Below are 19,934 nucleotides of genomic sequence, written 5' to 3'. Positions count from 1 at the left end.
CACACACACACACACACACACACACACACACACACACACACACACACACACACACAGAGTTCACTGGAGCTCCTGGCCTGGGGTCAGTCACACCTTCAGCTCCTGGCTTTGTGGTTTTAGTTCCATTTCTACAAAACAGGAGAATAAAAAAGTCGTCACGCGCTTTTAGTTTGTACATTTCCATTTCCATTTACGCACATTTAGTTGAATTATATAATTGTGAGTGTTTGTGATTCTCTCTTCTGAGTTCGGCCTGTCATGAATGCCTTCACCTGTCGGCTGCAGCCAATCCCAGCCGACTGTGGGTGAAGGCACGTCACACAGAAGGACCTGGAATATTTAAAGCCCTTTTCGTTTTACGCTTTCAATTTTTTCTTGTGTCTGCCTGTGGCAAGGTGCAAAGATTACTGTTCTGAGGGCCGCGTTTGAAAAAAATCGTAATCTTCTTCTGTTGCTTTTGTGCCGCGCAACTGGTCCAGCACCTCTCGGAGCACGTACACACAAAGCACATCAAAACGTGCGGAAAATTTGGGAATAGTGTGTTGTGACTTTTGATAACGAGTCGACCAACCATTTCCGAATAAATCGTGAAAAACTACGAATAATTTCTAATTCAAAGTGGATGGGAATGGAGTGAAAAACACAAAGTCTTCAACTCCAGGTGACGTGGCCATACTTTCAGCTAGAGACTTAAGTTGACTTTTAAAACGTTGCCGCTCTTGTCCTCTATTCACATGCGAAAACATCTTTTTCCTATCTGACCTGCGAGCTTTTAAGTTTGATAACGTTTTTGGAGTTTAACAAGGAGACTTGGAGTGGAGAGATTTTTTTCGTTCGAGTGGGAGAAGGTGTCGATGTAAACTTCAAAAAAAAAAAATCTCTCAATTTGATCATAAACGCGAGTTAGCAACGTGAGTCGACGCGCTAGACAGAGGAAAAAATTCCTCTGCAATTTTCTAGTTTTTGCTTATAAATCAAAGATGTCAAAAACTTTACATTACTTAAATTACAATACAATCTGAAAATATTTAATAGAAATCATCCTTTCTTTTCCCCAATTTGTTTAAGCATAGTCTGTGATTATCGCAACAGAAATCTAAAAAGCTTTTTAGTTAATATGAGTTAATAATCACCGTTTTCTGTTATTTTTCCTATTATTATTATTTTTTGTTGTATTTCAACGTTTCAAGAACCTTTGTGTTTATGTGTTTGTGTTTCGAGCCGTACCTTTGGAACATGCACACTCTTCTCTGAGCATCCCGGTGAGCGTGAAGAGGGCGAAAACCAGGAGAGAGAAAATGATCGTCATGGCCTCCAGGTCAGTCCACGGAGACGCCATCGACGCTCTCAATGCCAGCTGTATGTGGACGGGAGCATCGGTTAAATCTGCTGCTTTCAAAAGGTGACGGCTCTTCAGAAACCCAACCCGAGCCTGAAGTGTAACACTTACCCATCGGGTTGTGGGAGCGCCGAGATGTTGACTGTGGTTTCATGACACACACACACACACACACGCACGCACGCACACACACACACGGTTTGTTTCTCACTAGTGTCACACACTTGCCAGAACTGTGAAGAGCTGACTTACACTCCCCCTCTCAAGTTCAAGTGAGATCATATTAACCCGAATTATTAATGTGCGCCGTGCCAGTGTGGGCGTGAAAGCAGAGTTCTCACATTAGGTGCATAAATGCATTTATTCAACGGATTCACATCTGCAATACAGTGTTACTTTGACATGTTAGAGTTTATTGCATCAAGTCCGAGCTGAACGTCTCGACAGAAGATGAAGATCAAATTTTTATTTTTTTTTAATTTCATGACAAATGTGAATTCAGTGACATTATTGTGAGAGAACTCAAAGCGTTCACACCCTGACTTCCCCATTTTCAGTGAAGCTGAATTGTGTTGCATCGATGCACGGAGCCGAGTCGGTGTCGGTGTTTTCACAGAATCAATCTCTTTGCGTTGTTTAAACAATCTGAAGAGAGCACAAATACTTTAGGAAACTTTAGGTTAAAGGAAGCAGGTGAGCAGCCTTAACAACTTAATACAGAATATATATATGTAAGCACCACGATAAAACTGCTCCAGATAATCAGATACACGAGAAAGTAACTGCATTCCCACTTCAGTATTTTCCTGATGATACTCATGAGCTGGTAGATCCACCGGGGATCAGGATCAACTCTCCCTTTCAGGGTCCGACCCTGTAAGTAGAGCGACACGGGGACCTTCACTGAACTTCTCTCTTGAATTTGTCTCGAGTAGATTTTATAAGTCCACATTGTGATTTTTCTTTTTATATTTTTTTTTATCATTTTGTTAAAGAAGTAAACATTCTGGCATTACATTACAACCTACCTTAAGACATGAAACTTCATTTTGATGTTTCTACCTTACTTTTTTCAATTGTGTTTGTACTTAATTCAGAACATTTCAATAATGAAATATTATTGCTCAACTTATTTACACTGTGACCCTATTGTCAATATCCCAGCTTTATTCCTGATAGTTCTGTGAAGCGCTGTAGCTTATAGTTTGGTCCATGAGCTCACGCCTGCCCTCAACTTTGACCTCAAACTATCTGATCTGGTCATCCTTAGGTTTATGTGAATATTTGTAGTAAGTTTAAAGTTCTGCACAGGTTATTTTTTAATAGGGATTGAATGAACAGATGGACAAAATCTTAAACCTTTCCGGCCCACAGCTGTCACCAGTGTGGAGATGTAAAAATGCTCCTTAATAAAACAGTGAGGAGGAGCTGATTGGACCAGGGTTTGAGTTTCAGAATCAATTAGATAGCTACTGCTAAAACCTGTGTGTGATACACTGAAACATAGGACTTTATTGTGCGTGTGTGTGTATGTGTGCGTGTGTGCGTGCGTGCGTGCGTGTGTGCGTGCGTGCGTGCGTGGGGCAGACATGCCTCTTCACCTCTGTCAGGCACTGCTGATCACTTTAAGTCACACATTTTCCAGTTATATCAATCATAATCTGCATGACCTGAGACCATCTGAAATTGGATTACACCCTCAGCACACGCACACATGCCTGGCTCGCTGGTGCGTCTGTATGTGTGATTCAAACACCTCTTTTTCCCTAAGGAGCCTTAACATCTGATAACAGACAAGGGGGTCTAGAACAATCAACCTGTGTGTGTGGGTGTGTGTGTGTGTGTGTGTGTGTGTGTGTGTGTGTGTGTGTGTGTGTGTGTGTGTGTGTGTGTGTGTGTGTGTGTGTGTACAAAAGTTGTGTAAGCCTATTAGCAACACCACTGGTCAGAGGAGGAGATTGAGGTTAGTCTAAGCCCTAATCCTGGTGGACCTTCTGCTTGTTATAGACACGACAAAATCCTGGCTCCGCCTTTTCAAGAAACACAAACACACGCACACACACACAAATACAACACACATCCTCCGTGCCTCCTTGTTTACTGCTCAGCTCCATCTCAACTCTTCCTCTCCTGTCTCTCTCAGCAGGAGGGTGAAAGAGGGAGGGAGGAGGAGGAGAAGAAGGAAGAAGAAGGAGAAGGAGGAGGAGGAGGAGGAGGAGGTGCACACTGTTGAGTAGTTTCTTAGTCGTCATGACGACCTCACACCCCACCATCTTCGGAGCTGTCTTCTTGTTGCCACGGTGACCTGATCCCGCTCCATCTCCGTTCCTCTCGATGATCCGGATTGGGCCGATAAAGCGAGCTCAGAGCGCCATCTCCCTCCGTCGAAGGCAGCCGGTGGATGGGACAGCGGCTTTTACGCGGGGACGCGGTCCGGCAGGCAGGAAGGCGCGGTGAGCCGGTAATGCTGTGGGAGTAACGCCGGAGCGTTGCCTGGAGACAGCAGCATGCCAGTACAGCAGATAACTGTGGTCCCGGCCAGGGAGACGGCCAGCAATGGCAAGAGCGCGCATCGCTCCAAAGACAAGAACGAGGTGAGTTTAGGACCTTTTGACCATCGATGTCAAACCTCCGACTCCGGCAAACCTCTCAATGTTTGTTTTTACTTCTCCCGGGTACGGCTTAAAGCCAGCAGAAAGTTAATGAGATTACTGAGACTTAAGAGTCAAGTGAAGTTCATTGTTGTGTGCAGATGGAAGTTATTTGCGGGGTCTTTGAGTTCTGATCTTGTTTAACGTCGAGGAGGACTCGTATGTACGAGTGTGCTTTTGCCTCCGAATCCAGTTTCCAGCTCACAGTCTGCCGTCTGTCTCCCCCTGAGCCATTCACATGTTGATTATGGATGCACTCGACAGCCTTTTATCACTCTTCACTCTCTCACTCACTCTTGGGGATTGGTACTTCCAGCTGCATCACACACGGAGCCTGACATCCTGTCGCGTCGCCTCATCCAACGTCGCATCATATCATGATGAGCCACATCACACTGCACATCCTTCAGTGTCACTTCACTTGTTGCGCCTTGTTGCTGCGCCACACTAGATTAAGATCATAAAGCCGTTCTGTGTTTTCCTCTGACACGGTCACCTGTTTGCTTCTGTGTCGCCCGCTTTAATTTTGATCTATTGAAAATCTCCTGAAATCAGAAAGTTTTTCGAGTCCCCTGTGAGTGGCTGTTAAACCTTCTGAGATCACTGCTTTGTTACAGTGAGTTATGGGCTTTATTCAACAGATAACCATTTATTTTCTGCTGCTTGTCCTGGGATAGATTTGTGATTACTTCTAAAAATGTCCTGAACTTAGTGGGGAGAAAATAAAATATGTGGGGAAAAAAAAGTTCCATTAAACACCAGTAAGTAATTGAGCTACGAAGTTGCTGCTGTAGTTTCTTTTCCTCCTCCTCCTGATCAAATTCTCCATGTGATTGGGTAATCTAATCTGGTGCAGCATGAAGTACCAAACTCTCCTGGTCGGACCTTTTTTTTACATTTCATACGTCTGCTCATTTCCAGTTTATGTAGACCTATCAAAGCCACGCACAACCGTGAAAACCCCCTAAAATAATTCTCATTAGGAGCGACATCTCCCCTCACGGAGACTGGGACAGCTACCACACACTGCCAACAGCTATAAATAACAAGCTGTGGAGTGCTCTGGCTCTCAAGTTTGAGTCTTACCTCCTCTTCCTTTTTTTTTTCCAATGACATCTGTTGCTGGGTGCCTGAATAAAGGGGAAATGTGGGACATGTATTTCAGAATATGTTTATTTTTGGCAGTTTTACCTTTATCTCAGAGTCACAGTTGAAAGCAAACAGAAGAGAAGGACCCAGATCAATCATAGAGAAGGTTTGGTGGAGGCAGGGCGGCACTACTACACATATCCTGCATGGCTTTGCCATTCGCTCAGACCAGTGCGTCAGTAAACCAAAGTAGTTTCTTTGTTTTTTGATGTGGTGCTTTGGTTAACATGCTGTTGTTTGCTCTTTTGAATGTTTTGTTGTCTATTTCTAGTGACGTCACAAATTGTTTTTGCTTTCTCCAGTAAAGATCACCTCCATTAGAGACTGTAATCGGTCCACACATCATTCTTAGGATAAACACTGAATGGAATCTTTGGTCAACATTTAATTTAATCTGTATTAATTCATATTTTTAGCTTTAGATAAATGCAATACCGTGTTGCTTTATTGCATAATATGCTGAAAAAAGCAACTGACAGAGCAGCAACATGTCCACCAGCAGATTAATGTACTTAACTTACCAGATAGTTTCTGTGCAAAATCAACAAATGGCAAACAAAATAAATCAAACTTCATGTTCACTCAGATTGTATCAACTTTGTGTTTGTGGGGTTTGACAAATACCCACAAGTGAATCGGTGGTTTTTACACCAAAACACTGTCCTGACCACACTGCTGTTAAACCTACAATATGTTGTGTGTTTTTTTTTCACCCTTGAAAAGAAAGTCACTGAAATACTTTATTTGATCAATTTACCTCATTATTGGAGAACGTTTCAAGATATTTTCAACAAATGGTTATTTTCCATTTGCATTTGATTGAACATTTACCAAAACTCTGTTTTATTTCTATTTATCTTAGAAATGTCTCCTTGTGAAGTTCTACACTTTTTTTTTTTTTTTGTTGGTTGACAAATTTGATGCAGTACTGCGTAGCATCAGCAGTATGCATGTCACCAAGTGGTGTTGGGTGTTATTATCTGTGAAACAGGAGTGTCCGTTTTCATGATTCTCACAAATTCTAGAAATCCTGCACAATATATACCGAAGTATTTAATGAAGCATCTTTCATTTTGAAGGTACAGGGAGAAATGTGGAAGTTATGAAATACTGTTACTGACTGAGAAATTGTTGCTGTAAATTATTATAACATTAAAGAATGGGCTAAATCGGACAAAGCAATTGGAATAATGTCCTCCAAAAAGCCCCAGCCTGTTTAATTTGGATGTGGAGGAATAGTTAGCACAGGATGTGACCACACGTCGGTGTACAAGTGAATGTTGCCCATTGACATCAGCTGGTTGACTGCATGAACACAGTTTGTGTGATACACTGGACTAAAACTGATCCAAGAGCCCCTGTTTGAGCCCCGGTTTCATTAAAAGCTTCCACATTTTCCTCTCAATGTGGTCTTTTGCAAATATCAACCAAACAGAGGAGCCAAAGAGCCAAAACTAGTAAAAATCAGGTTCAGAACAGACTTCAGGAACTCAGCACTGCTGTCCATTGTCCAGCCATGGCATAACTTACATAGAATCTGTTTAACCTCCATTTGCTAAGCATCAAACTGCTAAATTCTATTCATGAATTTATTATTTCCATAATAGACATCAGTGTCCAAGGGCGTGACGTATTGCTCTGCACCTGGCAATGTTTTTCATTTAAATTTTTTCATTTAAAGAAAAGAACTCCAGTGGATACACAAGAGAAAATGCAGAAAATGGCAGATTATGAGTCCATGACGATGGAGACGGAATATAAACTGGACAAAAAAACAAAATACAAGACAATGTATACACACAATAACAAATGTGATCAATAAAAGGGGAAAGAATCTATTACAGCTCGGCAACAGTTGGATTTTTACATTTTGAAAAGCTATAGATTTTACTCCAGCTGTCATTTTATTATTCATTATTCACTGTGATCACAGTGATCTAATTAACCTTGATGACACATTAATCCTCAAAGGAAAAAAAAGAAGACTTTGAGGAATTGATTTTGAGAATCTGAAGACTTTCGTTGTTTTGTTTGGTGAGGTTGCCATAGAGACTCGTCAGTCAACAACAAACACAAAACAATCTTGATGATTCATAATAGCTGAGATTTTGATCCACAATTCAAACTGAGACACGTTAATAATCGACTTCTTAATGATAAAAAATAAAAAATTTCTGCGGTGCTGTTAGAGTGTGCATCGTCTGTCTATGTGTTGCTGTAGGTGTTTCTGTCGACGTGCCAGAGCACAGAGCTAAAATACATCCCTCAGTCCACGCTACATCACCTAATCCCCTCTGCAGAAACATGCACATGTCCCCGCACAGACTCACAAGAGTGTCTCCTGCACATCAGTGTCGGAGTGCCGGCAGAGCGACCGAGGCTCAGGTAGGTGGCAGTGGGACGATAACTCTGAAACGTGGATGTGGAGGCTCCCGCAGGCTGCGTGCTCTGTGCTGCTCTGGTCCCGTGATGCTCGGTGGCCACTCGCATTGGTCTGCTGGGTTGTTTTCGCTGAGCTTGCAGGTGCGTGATTGCATCGTGTTTCATTCTGGCAGCCAGGTTAGACTTCGAGACTCGTTGTGTGGCTGTATGGGGGTGATTTCTAGAAGAGTCCAGGACCGACATGCGTCTTTGAGTTCAAGATTGACAGAAAAGAAATGGAGTGTGAGTTGGAAATGTGTGATGCATAACCTGAGGTTATTACGGCACCTGCATCTGCGGTACTTTGTGTCAGCTCACCTACCATTGATCCTGTCTTCCTCTTTCTACTAATCCCTACAGCACTGAAATGAAGTCTGCTTCTCGTTCTTTTCTCATTGTGCTGCTGACGTCGCCGTACAGGGCATGGAAATGCTTCTGAAAAGAGATGTGAAGTCGTCCTGTGAACCGAGCGTCCAGACCACTGCTTCCTTAAATGGTTTCACACGTTCATACAGCAGAATAAAAGAAAAAAAATCCTCCAAAACTACAAAATATGACTTCATCATAAGATGGCAGGGGCGACTTTGCAATGTAACATCATTATTGTTTACACAGTCTCATCTATGTAATACCATATATTAGCATAATTGATGAGTAGCTTCACCCATTGTTCAGTGCAAATCAACTTGTTTCCTGAAATTTGTTTATTTGCATTTGCTCAACAAACATGACATCCCCCCCCCCCCCCCCCCCCCCTCTCTGTTTATGCCGTTCCTTTATTTGTATGTGGCTCAGATTATGTTGAATCCTGACTAAACAGACCCTGTTTGCTTGAGGGAGAGGATGGAGTCTTGAACAGCAGTGCAAGCAGAGCCTGAGATAGTTTCTTATGCGTCAATGTAGTGGAAGCAGCCGCTAACGGCTCAGGCCCCGTTTACACGACAACGAATACGAGTGCATCCGCAAAACGTTCTTCACTTTTGGGGGGTCCGTTTACACAGCACCAGTGTGTGGATCCACTGTATCCACAAGGTTTTTATACCGGCTCCTAAGGTGGTAAGATTCTTTCACGGTCGCTATTCCCTCCTGGAGAGACTGATGGACACTATGGAGCGCTCTTACTGCACATGCGCACACCTCTCCCCCTCCCTCCCCTTTCCTTCTGCTCATCTCGTTGTAAACAAACATGGCGGACGTCCCACGTAGTGGGACCGTATTCTAGTTTTATCGTCCATATCAGCAGTTTGATGTTTGAGACTCACCCCTGATAGCATCCAATGCGTCATCAGTCCATTCGGATGTCGGCTGCTCTCCATTTTCTTCAGGTTTATAGTGTATTATTCTCTGCACACGTCTGTGTGGTTTCATTACTAAATCAAGCAACAGCGCCCTCCCGTGGCCCTTCATAGTAAATACATCGTTGTCAGTGTGTTCGCTGCTGCAGTGTAAACATGCTCCTTATTTTGTTAACGGATTAATTGTTGTCACGTTGTCGCGTAAACGGGGCCTCAGTTAGGTGTTTTTAAATTGGAGCCACTTAACGTCTACTGTAAAAACATTGTTCCAGATTCAGGTGTGTGAAAGGTAGAAATCCTTCTCTATCAGATATCAAGCAATACCAACACATGTTTACACATGAGGTACAACAAGATTGAGAACTGAGGGGCCAATTTGAGCTGAAGAGCAATTTTATATTGCAATACAAAAAGAAAATATATTTTAATAATGTGTGGATGAGCAGGTCAGTTGGTTTCACCAAGTTATGGAAAAATAATAGTCACCCTTAATAGTCTTTCATGTTTTTTGTTTTTTTTCATGTGCTTTTGTAAGATTGTTGAGGCAAACCTTCACCTGGATGCAAACGGTTGTCTTCTGAGTGAAGTTTTCATCAAAACAAACCCTCCAGATCTTAAAGTGTTGCTCCGTTATTAGAGTAGTAATCACTCCACCCACCAGAGTTCACCATCCGAGACACTGGAAGGCTTGTTAGGTGAGATGGAAATGCCGACACTTTGTCCAGGTGACACATGAAACATGTGGCCATAGCAGCTGACTTTGGTCAGAGGCAGGCTCCACCCTCACAGACAACAACACACACTGACATTCACACCTTTTGACAAACATATAAACTGCTGTCGTCCATACGCAGAGCTGTAAATCACACCCTTGTCTTCAGTTGGCTATTGTGCTGTGTTGTGTTTGTGTGCTGTGAGGACCCCGGTGGGTTAAACATTTTACTTTGACGGAAAATAAAATCCATCAAATATTGTTTGTTTTTGCAAGTCATATCTTCTGAGGCCCCGCTTGTCTAATACTTTTGATTTTGACAGTTTTGATCTGACAAATGCAGCAGGCTGGAAAAAATAATTGATATATTTCCTCAGGAAAGCATATTTGTTCATTTTAAAGTGACTTCAGCTGTATGAAAACGTGGTGAGGCTTAACTTATCATAAGCTGTTTGATGTCTCGGGAGGAGCGGCCAATCTGTCTCGTGGAACAGACGTGTGCTCTCGATCTGCTCCATGTGTCTAACTCCTCTTAACACCACGGGCTGCCGCAAGGAGCGTTTGCTTTGACTCTGAGCAGGACAACTGATTTAAATGTGGCCATCAAGAAAATCCCTTGATCAGCTTAGATGATGCAGTCTTCTCCTTGTCAGTGTCTCTCTGATTTATTTCAATGATTTGCACAGAGTGTACCCACAGCCACGTCTGTGTGTGGGCTGCTACAGCCAACATCCTTTTTCTTTCCTTTCATATGTCAGGTATTGAAGAAAAATAGAAAATCCTCCCACACGACACATTCAAAGTAAAGTAAAAAGAAAAACCAAAGTATACATGTCCTCAAAAGCTACTGGTAAAGTCTTAAGATCCAGGAGATTCTTCTAAGAGTGCAAAGACTTCCTGTAGAGCTAGAAAATAAATCGAGTTCATTTACCTGCAACTGCAACAGTTTAAGTCAGATCGAACAAAGTTTTCATAAAATCCATAAGTTGTTCCATTCTTCTCCTGTTGTGCTTTTTTTTAAACTTATTTGTCGGATGCTGGAGCCCATCCCTGCTGACCAAAGGTCCAACCCTGCTGACCAAAGGTCCATCCCTGCTGACCAAAGGGCAAATACAGAGAACACATAAAGACCCCTCACCCCCACCTACACTCCAGCCCAGGACCCCCTCGCTTTGGCACAAGCCCACTGGACACTATATCACTGTGTGGCCTCATTATGATCCATCTTAGATGAGAAAAAATAAATAAAAAATGCACAAATCATGTCTTTAATATAGAAACTTGTGTAGCAAAAGTGTAGGTGGGAACAAATGGACAGTTTGGCGTAAAACAGACACAGATAAACACACAGGAGTTACTAATCGACTATAGAAAACACCATCAGCTTTCTGTTAGGGCAGGGCAATTTGGCTTAAAATAAATAAATAAATAAATATCTGATTTCTTAAATAAAAATTAGTTTTTCAAATTTTTTTCTTTGTGCACTTAAAAATGATTGCAGGCATCAAATATATTGTCAAAAGTGAAACTTTATCGCTGTGATTGTCTTCTGAGCTAAAATGTATATGAACAATCCCAAAACGTAAATCAAATGAGGCTCCGTCATTCAACAAATTGAAGCTTTAACCCAGGAACGCTGCAAATTCAATAAATCCATTAAATCGATTTTTCGCCCAGCCCTACTTTCTGTTCATTTTTTTCTTCCCCGTACATCCTGGTAATAAGATGAGAGAGCAGCGCTCTCACTTTTCTTCACTTCATCTTTGACTTAATTTTTCGCTTCCCACTCACTGCAGCAGCAGACAGTTGGCAGGTTATCAAGCTGGTCCTCCAGGCTCCGTCAGCGCTGGCGCGTTCACGTCACTTGAGCGAAGAGCTTCTACAGCAACCCATGTGTTTCCGCATTAAAGGCTTCTGAAGCTGAAGGTGTGTCGTTCAGTGGTGAAGGGTTTCATCCCATAATGCACCTGTCTGATCAAACTGTCAGCTGTGAGGCTTCTGGGTGATCAAGGATGCTGTCGCTCAAATTCCAAGTTGGTTTAACTCCAGTTAATGTAAAAGTTTCAAATGGCAGATTTCACAAATTCGACTTGAGCACTGAAAAGAAAAAAAAAAAGAGTGAATGTGATGCGGGTTGATTTTGATTTATTTATTTATGAACATGTACAGAAAAAGAAACACAGAATTAAAAAAAAGACGATCATCCAAATGATGATAGGAAGAAGCGGTAGGAAGAAGTATAACTTCTTTAATCCTACTCCTTTACGTCTTTAAAGTTACAAGTCACACAAAAAAAATTATTCTGAAGTTCTGACTCTTAAAGTCACTCTGGAATATGAAAGTGCATCACTGTTACCGAGCACCTTTTCTTTATAGTTAAAACTATATCTTTTGTTACTGCATTATGAAGACTGTACTTTTAAGGTTTTTCTCTCGTGTCTGTTTGCTGTATATGTCCAGTAAAAAAACAAAACAAATGTGGACACACCTTCTCATTCACTGCTTTTTCTTTATTTTCCTTCAAAACTATGAATGAACACGTTATGGAATTATGTAGTAAACAAAATAGTGTAAAATAACTCCAAACATGGAGGAGGGGAGCCACTACAACTCCCCTCCTAAGCCCTCGGCCTTCCCTCAGCGCGCTTCACCAGGTCGTTCTCACGTCACAGCTGAGCCTGGTCAAGGTTCATCTGTGGGATTTCTTGCCTTCTTAATGTGGTTCGGTCCATCAGCTATGCTGTGGTCAAGTCAGGTTGGTACCGATCAGCTCAGTAAAGAGAAACGACAGAACCGAAGGTCAGTCAGTCCTGAAGATTGCAAAGACCTTGAATGTGTCCCCGAGTGTAGCAGCCGAAAACTGTCACGACGAAAGTGAGGACCGGCCCGGGAAAGGAGGACCAGGAGTCACCTCTGCTGCCGAGGGCAAGTTGATCCGAGTCAACAGCATCAGAAATCACAAGTTAGCAGCGCCTCAGATTAGAGCCCAGGTAAACGCCACACAGAGACACGTGACCTGGTTTGGGATGAGACGGACTGCTCAGCATCTCTGGGAACTCCTTCAAGGCAAAACCATTCCAGGTGACGACCTCATGAGAGAATCAGCCAATCAGCAATCAAAGAGCTAAAATATAAAATAAAATGTAAACCATGTTTTGACTTTTTGTTGCTTACTACATAATTCCATTTGTGTTCGTTCATTGTTTTCATGCCATCAAATGTAAATAGTCAGCAAGATAAAGAGAAAACTTTGACGGGGACGACGTGTCCAGACTTTTCACTGGTAGCATATATATTGTATGTTTAAAATTAAAGCTGCAAACAGACTCTTCTCATGTCACCCGGGCGGACAGGAGCTTGAATGGCTGCCCAGGTGTCTGTTGACTATCTTAGCACGTGACTCGGGTTCCAGGAGGAGTGATTGTTTTGGTTACCTGTATCCTCGGAAACGCCCACGCCTCATTGTTTCCTGGCATCTGACACTTATGTAACGTGCTGACGGGTCTGAAATGAGGCTCGGGATGGTCTGATGGGTGAGTTCAAGGTTGAGTTCAGACGAGCAACGCTTTGGAACGTTCTAGAAAAAGGGCCTTAAGTTGACTTTAAATAGAGACACATTGCAGGGCAATGTCTTGTGCACTTAGCGGTCCGGGTAAGAGGATTGGCTGGCTTTAGCTCAGGTCACAATGAAATGGCAAAGACATGTGACAGGCCTCGACTCCTGATGGCGGCGGCCCTGAGAACGTAAACAGCGCGACCAAGTCACGAATGAAAACTGCACTTCAAGCGCTGGTGTTAAAAACTGCTTGGTTTTGGTTTTAACAAGCAAATAAAGCTTTTAACATAAAGTAACTTTATGTAAAAGTGCAGTTTCACATAAAGGCATGTGAAAAGTATTTGCTTTTAAAGACCCATTTCTTCAAAGAGTCTCATTTGAAAATTACTGGTAATTCTGTACAGAATGAACATGGAATAAAATAATCAATGGATTGAGTACCTGTTTACATTACCAACATTCTTATAATGCAGGAGCTGGTAAATCAACCTCAGATCCGTCAATATATCTTTTTTGCTGCTCAGTTCAGATGGGTTGTAAGTAGATTTCCCTCTATATTCTTCCAAACTGTTTTTCCCCTCTTGATTTAATCCACATCCACTTCTTTAATGAAATGCATTAACTTCTATCAAAGGTGTTACGTAGATCCATAAATGTTATTTGATTGATTGATTGATTGATTGATTGATTGATTGATTGATTGAGGTGGTTTCAGTTTCTCATTATGCAGATTTAGATTTTGTTTTTAATATTTTAATTTGAGTATCTCACCAACTCCTGGCCTGAAGTCACAACGGGTGTATAAAATGGCCTTTTTGGAATTTGATAAACTCAGTTTTGTTTTCTCCAGCTCCCGTTGAGATGGTCTGAGCATCAGGTGACACAACTGTAGTGAAATACTGTTTCAATATGATTTTATTGTTATCTCTGCTGTTGTGTCTGCCGGGGGGGGGGGGGGGAGAAATAATCATTGGTGTGAATACCTGCGGCTGCACAGCGGTGACATTAAATCACTACGTCTGTCTCTGTGTTGTTGGGCTCCAATGATTTTCTGTCTCTGCTCCTCTCCGCAGGGGAGGAAGGCACCTGGGCGCTCGGGGAGCCGATCCAGCAACATCTCCAAGGTAACTGCTCCAACGGGCCGAAATCGGGGTCACAACTTAGTATGTATGGTAGCGTTGTGTATCCAGGCAGAATGCGTTCTGCAACAATGTCGTGAGGCTGTGACGCATCGATGTTTGATCGCCATGATGCCGAAATACTTAAAAACAATTTTATAGAAGATGGAAGGATATTCAATATGAATTCAAAAAAAAAAAATTTCTTCCGCTTACTGTGTTCACATTACATTTTGTATATCTGAGTCCCAAATCTTAAAGCTGTCTAAACATGTGATTTTTAAAGTGTAGTGGGCACTACAGAGTTTTGGAGTGAAGAATAAATTTATAATTTAATCTCATTAATCTCTGGTTTTGTCTCGCTCTGCAGTGAGTTTGGGATGGTCCAGAGGGAAACATGACAAACTGAATTAGTGATGTTACCATAGAAGATGTGGAAAGACCTTTTAATTAGTCAAGCTCATCAGCTTGACTAATTATTTGGCCCGTGGGTGAACAGATAATATGAATAGCCTGCCACCGTATAAAAATCACATATTTCTTTCCTTTTCCCTTGTCCTGTTCGGCAGCTTGGGCCAACAATATGATGTGATTGAGAGCCTTCGGAGTCAGAACAGATTTTGGTCTTGCAACAGGGAGAGACCTGGAGTCTCCTCCTGTTGCCTTCTCCGTCAGAAGATGGCATGGCTGCCGTACACGACCGGGGGGGAACGCTCAAAGAGAGAGAGAAGAGAAAAGAGAGAAAAAGGTTGAGGGAGGAGGGAGGAGGGGGGAGGGGGTAGGGGGATAACATACAATATCCTTGTTGTGCTACATATATTATTTGCAGTTATCACACTGATCCAAATATTTTCCAACTGTTTTTGGATTAAACCAGCCTGAGCTGCTCTATCTAGACAGTAAAATGATTTCTTAGATTAACCAGCCTGAGCAGCTCTATCTAGACAGTAACGTGAAGCAGGAACATGAATTAACAAAGAGGTGACAACAAAAGAGGAACATGATTTTTAAAGTTTGAGCAAATGATGATAGAGAACAAGCAACTTCAGAAGCACCTTTCGTGAGGAGTGGAAGTGTGTGTGTGTGTGTGTGTGTGGTTTGTCCACTGGGTGGGACCGGAACTGCTGTGGGGGGACAGCAGTGAACCCCAGCGAACCACCCCAGAGAGCCACGTCCCCGCCCAAAAAGCACCTGACGGAGAATGCAGAGAGGAATCCCCCCCAGGCAAGAGGGGCCCACAAGAGAAGGATAAAGGGCACAGGGCCCCAGGCCCCGACCCAAGCCGCCAAGCCGAAAAGGAAAGAAAAAAAAAAAAAAAAATCACATATTTCTGACTATATAGGGCTGCTCACTGCTCATGAACATCTGATTTCACAAAGGATCTTTTTGTTTTCTGATCAGTCCCCTGATCAAAATCTTAAGACCAGTTACAAAATATCTAGAATTAGCCTTTTGCACTGCTGGATCTTAAAAAAGGTTTTAAGTAAATTAAAAAAAGAAGGGTCGGAGTTACATGATGCACCTGAACGCATCACCCATTTATTGATAGCATGAAGCTTGTTAACCTGTAAAAAATCCATAAATTAGCTGTGCAGGGTTCAGAGCATGTGAAAAAAGTAGTGGCATATAGTCCAGAAATTACGGTACATAGCCCATGGTTTAGTGGAAGAACTTTTTTTCCTGCCACACAGGAGGCCAGGGTTTGATTCTTTTCAAAATATGTGTAGTTAATTTTTTAAAGACACAGTTTTGTTTCTTATTCTTTTTGATCGGCTCACCTCCCAGTGGGTGCTTAAACCTTTTCAGCGTGTGCTCGAGCACCGGAGCGCCCGCTGGATCGGCGCCTGTGGTCAAGCAAAGCAAAAGATGCACCAGTCTTTAGGTTTTCAAAGCCAGCTCCTTTAATATCAATTCTTGTTCCCCATTTCCTGGTCTCATTGGTTTACCACACAATATTTCATTGGCACGTGATTCATTCAGAAACTATAAATCAGACGCTGCGCTGAAAACACTTCATGCTCTGATTTTTACGGGATTTCTACATCTGTTTGTAACATGTCAGCTTTGTGTATGAGCGCCTAATGATCGATAAAGTGCCTCCATTGGTGTGTGAATGCGCGTGTCAATGGGTGAATGTGACTAACAGTATAAAGCGCTTTGGGACAACTCAAGCAGTTGAAAAGCGCCACATGAGTGAAATCCGTTTTCCATTTTAACTGCTGACAGATTGTTGTACTTGCAAAGCAACATGAGATGGAAATACAGCACGTTGTATGTTGCAGGCCAGCAACTCTACAGCTGGACTTACCACAGCCTCAGGGACGTCGATAACCCCATCTTCTCAGGACATATGCAGGTAAGACAGCTGTCCCTTTAAGCACACGTACCCCAGAAGAGACCCGGAGAACCACTGAGTGTACAGAGTGGCGCACAAACATCATTTGTAAAGCCTGTTGGAGTTATCGCTCTCTGTGATATCAACATGCAGAGCGTAAAGTCTTTCCACTGAGTAGGAGACTGAATTAGTTTGGTCTGCTGCACCCCGCGGGCACAACAACCCTAAAATGGATGCTGGTATTCGATGGCGCTCCAACAGAGAGGAAGATGACTGATGGCAGGAATGGGATCCTTCAGCTTATTAGACCCACAGCCGGTGTGGGCGGCGTGCTGGCCGAGGCCACTCCTTTAGCTTCGTTATTCTAACGGCCGCTGTGTCTTTTGGCAGCTTGGACACATATGAAGTATGTGTGCGTGTGTGTGTGTGTGTGTGTGTGTGTGTGCGTTTGTCACTTATCGTCCTCACTTTCATTCCATATTCACCGACTGCCTCTTCAGCTCGATAGCAGCAGCGAGCCACCGGTGTGTTTTATGAGATCCATTATCTGGCAGCGGCTGTAACTTTCCTCTCAGTCGGCCATGACTGATGGAAACTATCCAGCTGGCAAGTCTCAATTTCAAAGAGATTATAGCAGCAATAATAAGTGTTTTTACAGTAATTAAATAGCATGTGAATGAGAAGCTCACTTCTCTGCCTGTTTTCACATAATAGATAACGTAATCAGGAGTCAAACTGTCGTTTCATCGCATGACAGTGAGTGAGAAATGATTTTACTGTGGAAAAAAAACAAAACAAAAAAAGCCATCTTTTTCCCATTTGGCATTCTAATCACATTTGAGTTGGCACCTAAATCAAGCTCTCATCCCCATTATTGAAGTCTAACAGGTTCATTCGAGACCTGCCAACAAGTACTTCATATTGTATTTCATTAGGCTTTAAAGTTTGGTCGTGATCTGTTTTCAATGTGTATACATGCCTCAGAAGACGATGAAACAGCAGAGTTTATCAACACATATTGTTTTGAGGCATAGATCAAATATACAGCTCATAATCTTGCAACATATTTTTTTGTTAAAAAAAACTATCTTTTTTTGGTGATAAATGGTTGAGTCCTGTGATTTTAATGGTGTTTTTTTCAAGTGAAATCCATTGAGTAGTTTTAGATAAGGTGAAGTAATGTCTGTGGCTACCAAAGGTTTTAAGATTTTAATGCACTTTGAACTGAATGGCTTTGGCTGAAGAAGAGTGTAAACAAAATTAAATTTCATTTTGGGATTTAGATTGTGTCTAATTTGGAGACCCGGCTTTGAGCACAGACATGAGATGCTGTGGTGACCCCTTTGAATTCTTCCAACTAAATAGACGCTTTCATTTTACTTAAGAAGAACTTTTATTTTATAGATATATCCACAATAATACATAATTTCCCTCTGAGTGAATTGATCCTGTTGATTTATCTAATCACGTTTCATTCCATTTGTTCAGTTAATGTCTCATTCATGGTCTTCCCATCTTGTTTCACCGTAAGTTTACTCATGTCCGTGTGTGTATGTGTTTGTTTAGTTCTGGCCAGCTGACCCGCTTAGAGGAGGACTCTACTGAGTTACATGCACACGACCAGAACACACACGCCTCCTCTGCCATGACAGTCGCCGGCGCTGCTCTGGGCTCCTCCTCTCAGGCCCAGAAAAAGCAGGTGAAGCGCCGCCACCGCCGCAAGAGGAACAGCTGCACCGCCTTCGACTGCGTGGAAACCAACGGCAAGCAGGAGCAGAGCGACCGCAGCCTCAGCTCCGACCGCAGCGAGCTGGGCGAGAAGAGGGAGCGCCCCTTGAAGAACCGGAGGGAGCTCCCTCCTCGCCTCCGCAGCTCGGCCGCCCCGCAGTCCGACTCCTCGGAGGAGGACGAGGCGAAGCGCGAAGGCCGCAGCTGGAGCAAAGAGAAAGCCAGAAGAGCCCGGCGCCGCAGCGGGAGCAGCCGAGAGCGGGACGCAGCAAACGGGCACAAGGCAGGAGGCGACGGGGCGGACATCATGGAGCTGCAGTCGGTGGGCTCGGACGACGGGAAGGAGAACCAGCCGCTGGTGGAGGACAGCGGCGGCCTGAAGAAGCGCCACAGCAACAGGAGCTCGAGGAAGAAAGACGGCCACAGGGAAGGTTCGCAGAGCAGAGAGTGGGAGAGCATGGCCAACAAGCCACGGAGCCCGGCCGGCAGCTCCTCATTAGCAGAGGACGGCGAGGAGCTCATCACCAAGAATTACCAGGAGAAGGGGTCAGGGCGTGGAGACATGTCCGCGCCCACGCCACAGAACCACTGCGGTATGAACGGGGCAACTCCACGATACTGCTCCGATGACTCTGAGATGGAGGCCTGCAGGTTAGTGTGTGTGTGTGTGTGTGTGTGTGTGTGTGTGTGTGTGTGTGTGTGTGTGTGTGTGTGTGTGTGTGTGTGTGTGTGTGTGTGTGTGTGTGTGTGTGTGTGTGTGTGTGTGTGTGTGTGTGTGTGTACACCGACGATGGTGTGAACTTTAACTAAAGCGAAGATGCAATGAAACAGGAACTGCGGTCTGAAGACCTCGTGACGTTTTCGCGTGTGCTGGTTGTGTTTTGGTCTGTAGAATCTGCCACTGTGAGGGGGATGACGACTGCCCGCTGATAATGCCTTGTCGCTGCACGGGTAGCCTAAGTTTTGTGCATCAGTCCTGCCTCAACCAGTGGATCAAATCATCCGACACCCGCTGCTGCGAGCTCTGCAAGTTTGACTTCATCATGGAGACGAAGCTCAAACCTCTGCGCAAGGTATGCACCCACCTTCTGGTTCTCTTAATAGCAGCAGGCATTGAAAGAGGGTGCAGCAGCGATGAACTCAAACTGTCTTCGTCGTCCTTCAAATCTCCTGTTTTGTTCCTTCCCTGTGTGTCTTCCAGTGGGAGAAGCTACACATGTCCAAGAGTGAGAGGAGAAAGATCTTCTGTTCAGTGTTGTTTCACCTGATAGCAATAATGTGTATGTTGTGGTCAGTCTACATTCTCATCCAGAGAACCACTGAGGAGATCAGACTTGGGAAGAACGGTCAGTACCACCCCACCCCCCCACCCCCACCCTCCAACCCCACCCCTTCCTCACTCACTCATCAGAGACACGCAGTGTGTGAAACTTCAAATTCCTCCTATTTTTTTGAAAGAACAGAACGGGGTACCTTGTGGTATTTGCTTCACATTGATCCTTGTCAATTATAGAACCAGTGTGTTGGCTTGAGTCATCTTTTAAAGTTACACAATGAACACAAACACCCTCCACTTCTAAGCCTGGAGGAGAATCTGCAGTGGTTATAAAACTGGACTAAAACCCAAAAC

General features: G+C 43.5%; 1 protein-coding gene across 2 annotated transcripts in view; it reads left to right on the top strand.

Annotated features, from left to right (window-relative positions):
* Positions 1 to 3,367: 3,367 nt before the first annotated feature.
* The window catches only part of marchf1 (membrane-associated ring finger (C3HC4) 1), a 22,521-nt gene continuing 5,954 nt past the window's right edge, over positions 3,368 to 19,934 (top strand). Inside the window, exons 1-6 of one of the 2 annotated variants that reach the window (XM_080463875.1) lie at positions 3,368 to 3,933; positions 14,197 to 14,247; positions 16,524 to 16,597; positions 18,143 to 18,955; positions 19,197 to 19,377; positions 19,506 to 19,650. In XM_080463875.1, the coding sequence (XP_080320001.1) occupies positions 3,847 to 3,933; positions 14,197 to 14,247; positions 16,524 to 16,597; positions 18,143 to 18,955; positions 19,197 to 19,377; positions 19,506 to 19,650 (1,351 nt within the window). In that variant the 5' untranslated portion in view covers positions 3,368 to 3,846. The remainder of the gene's footprint in view (positions 3,934 to 14,196; positions 14,248 to 16,523; positions 16,598 to 18,142; positions 18,956 to 19,196; positions 19,378 to 19,505; positions 19,651 to 19,934) is intronic. The other variant, XM_080463874.1, reaches the window with a different exon arrangement.

Source organism: Lipophrys pholis (assembly GCF_963383615.2).
Source record: "Lipophrys pholis genome assembly, chromosome: 5".
NCBI lineage: Eukaryota > Metazoa > Chordata > Actinopteri > Blenniiformes > Blenniidae > Lipophrys > Lipophrys pholis.
Note: the sequence above shows the minus strand (reverse complement) of the source record. Positions and strands in the feature narration are given on the sequence as shown.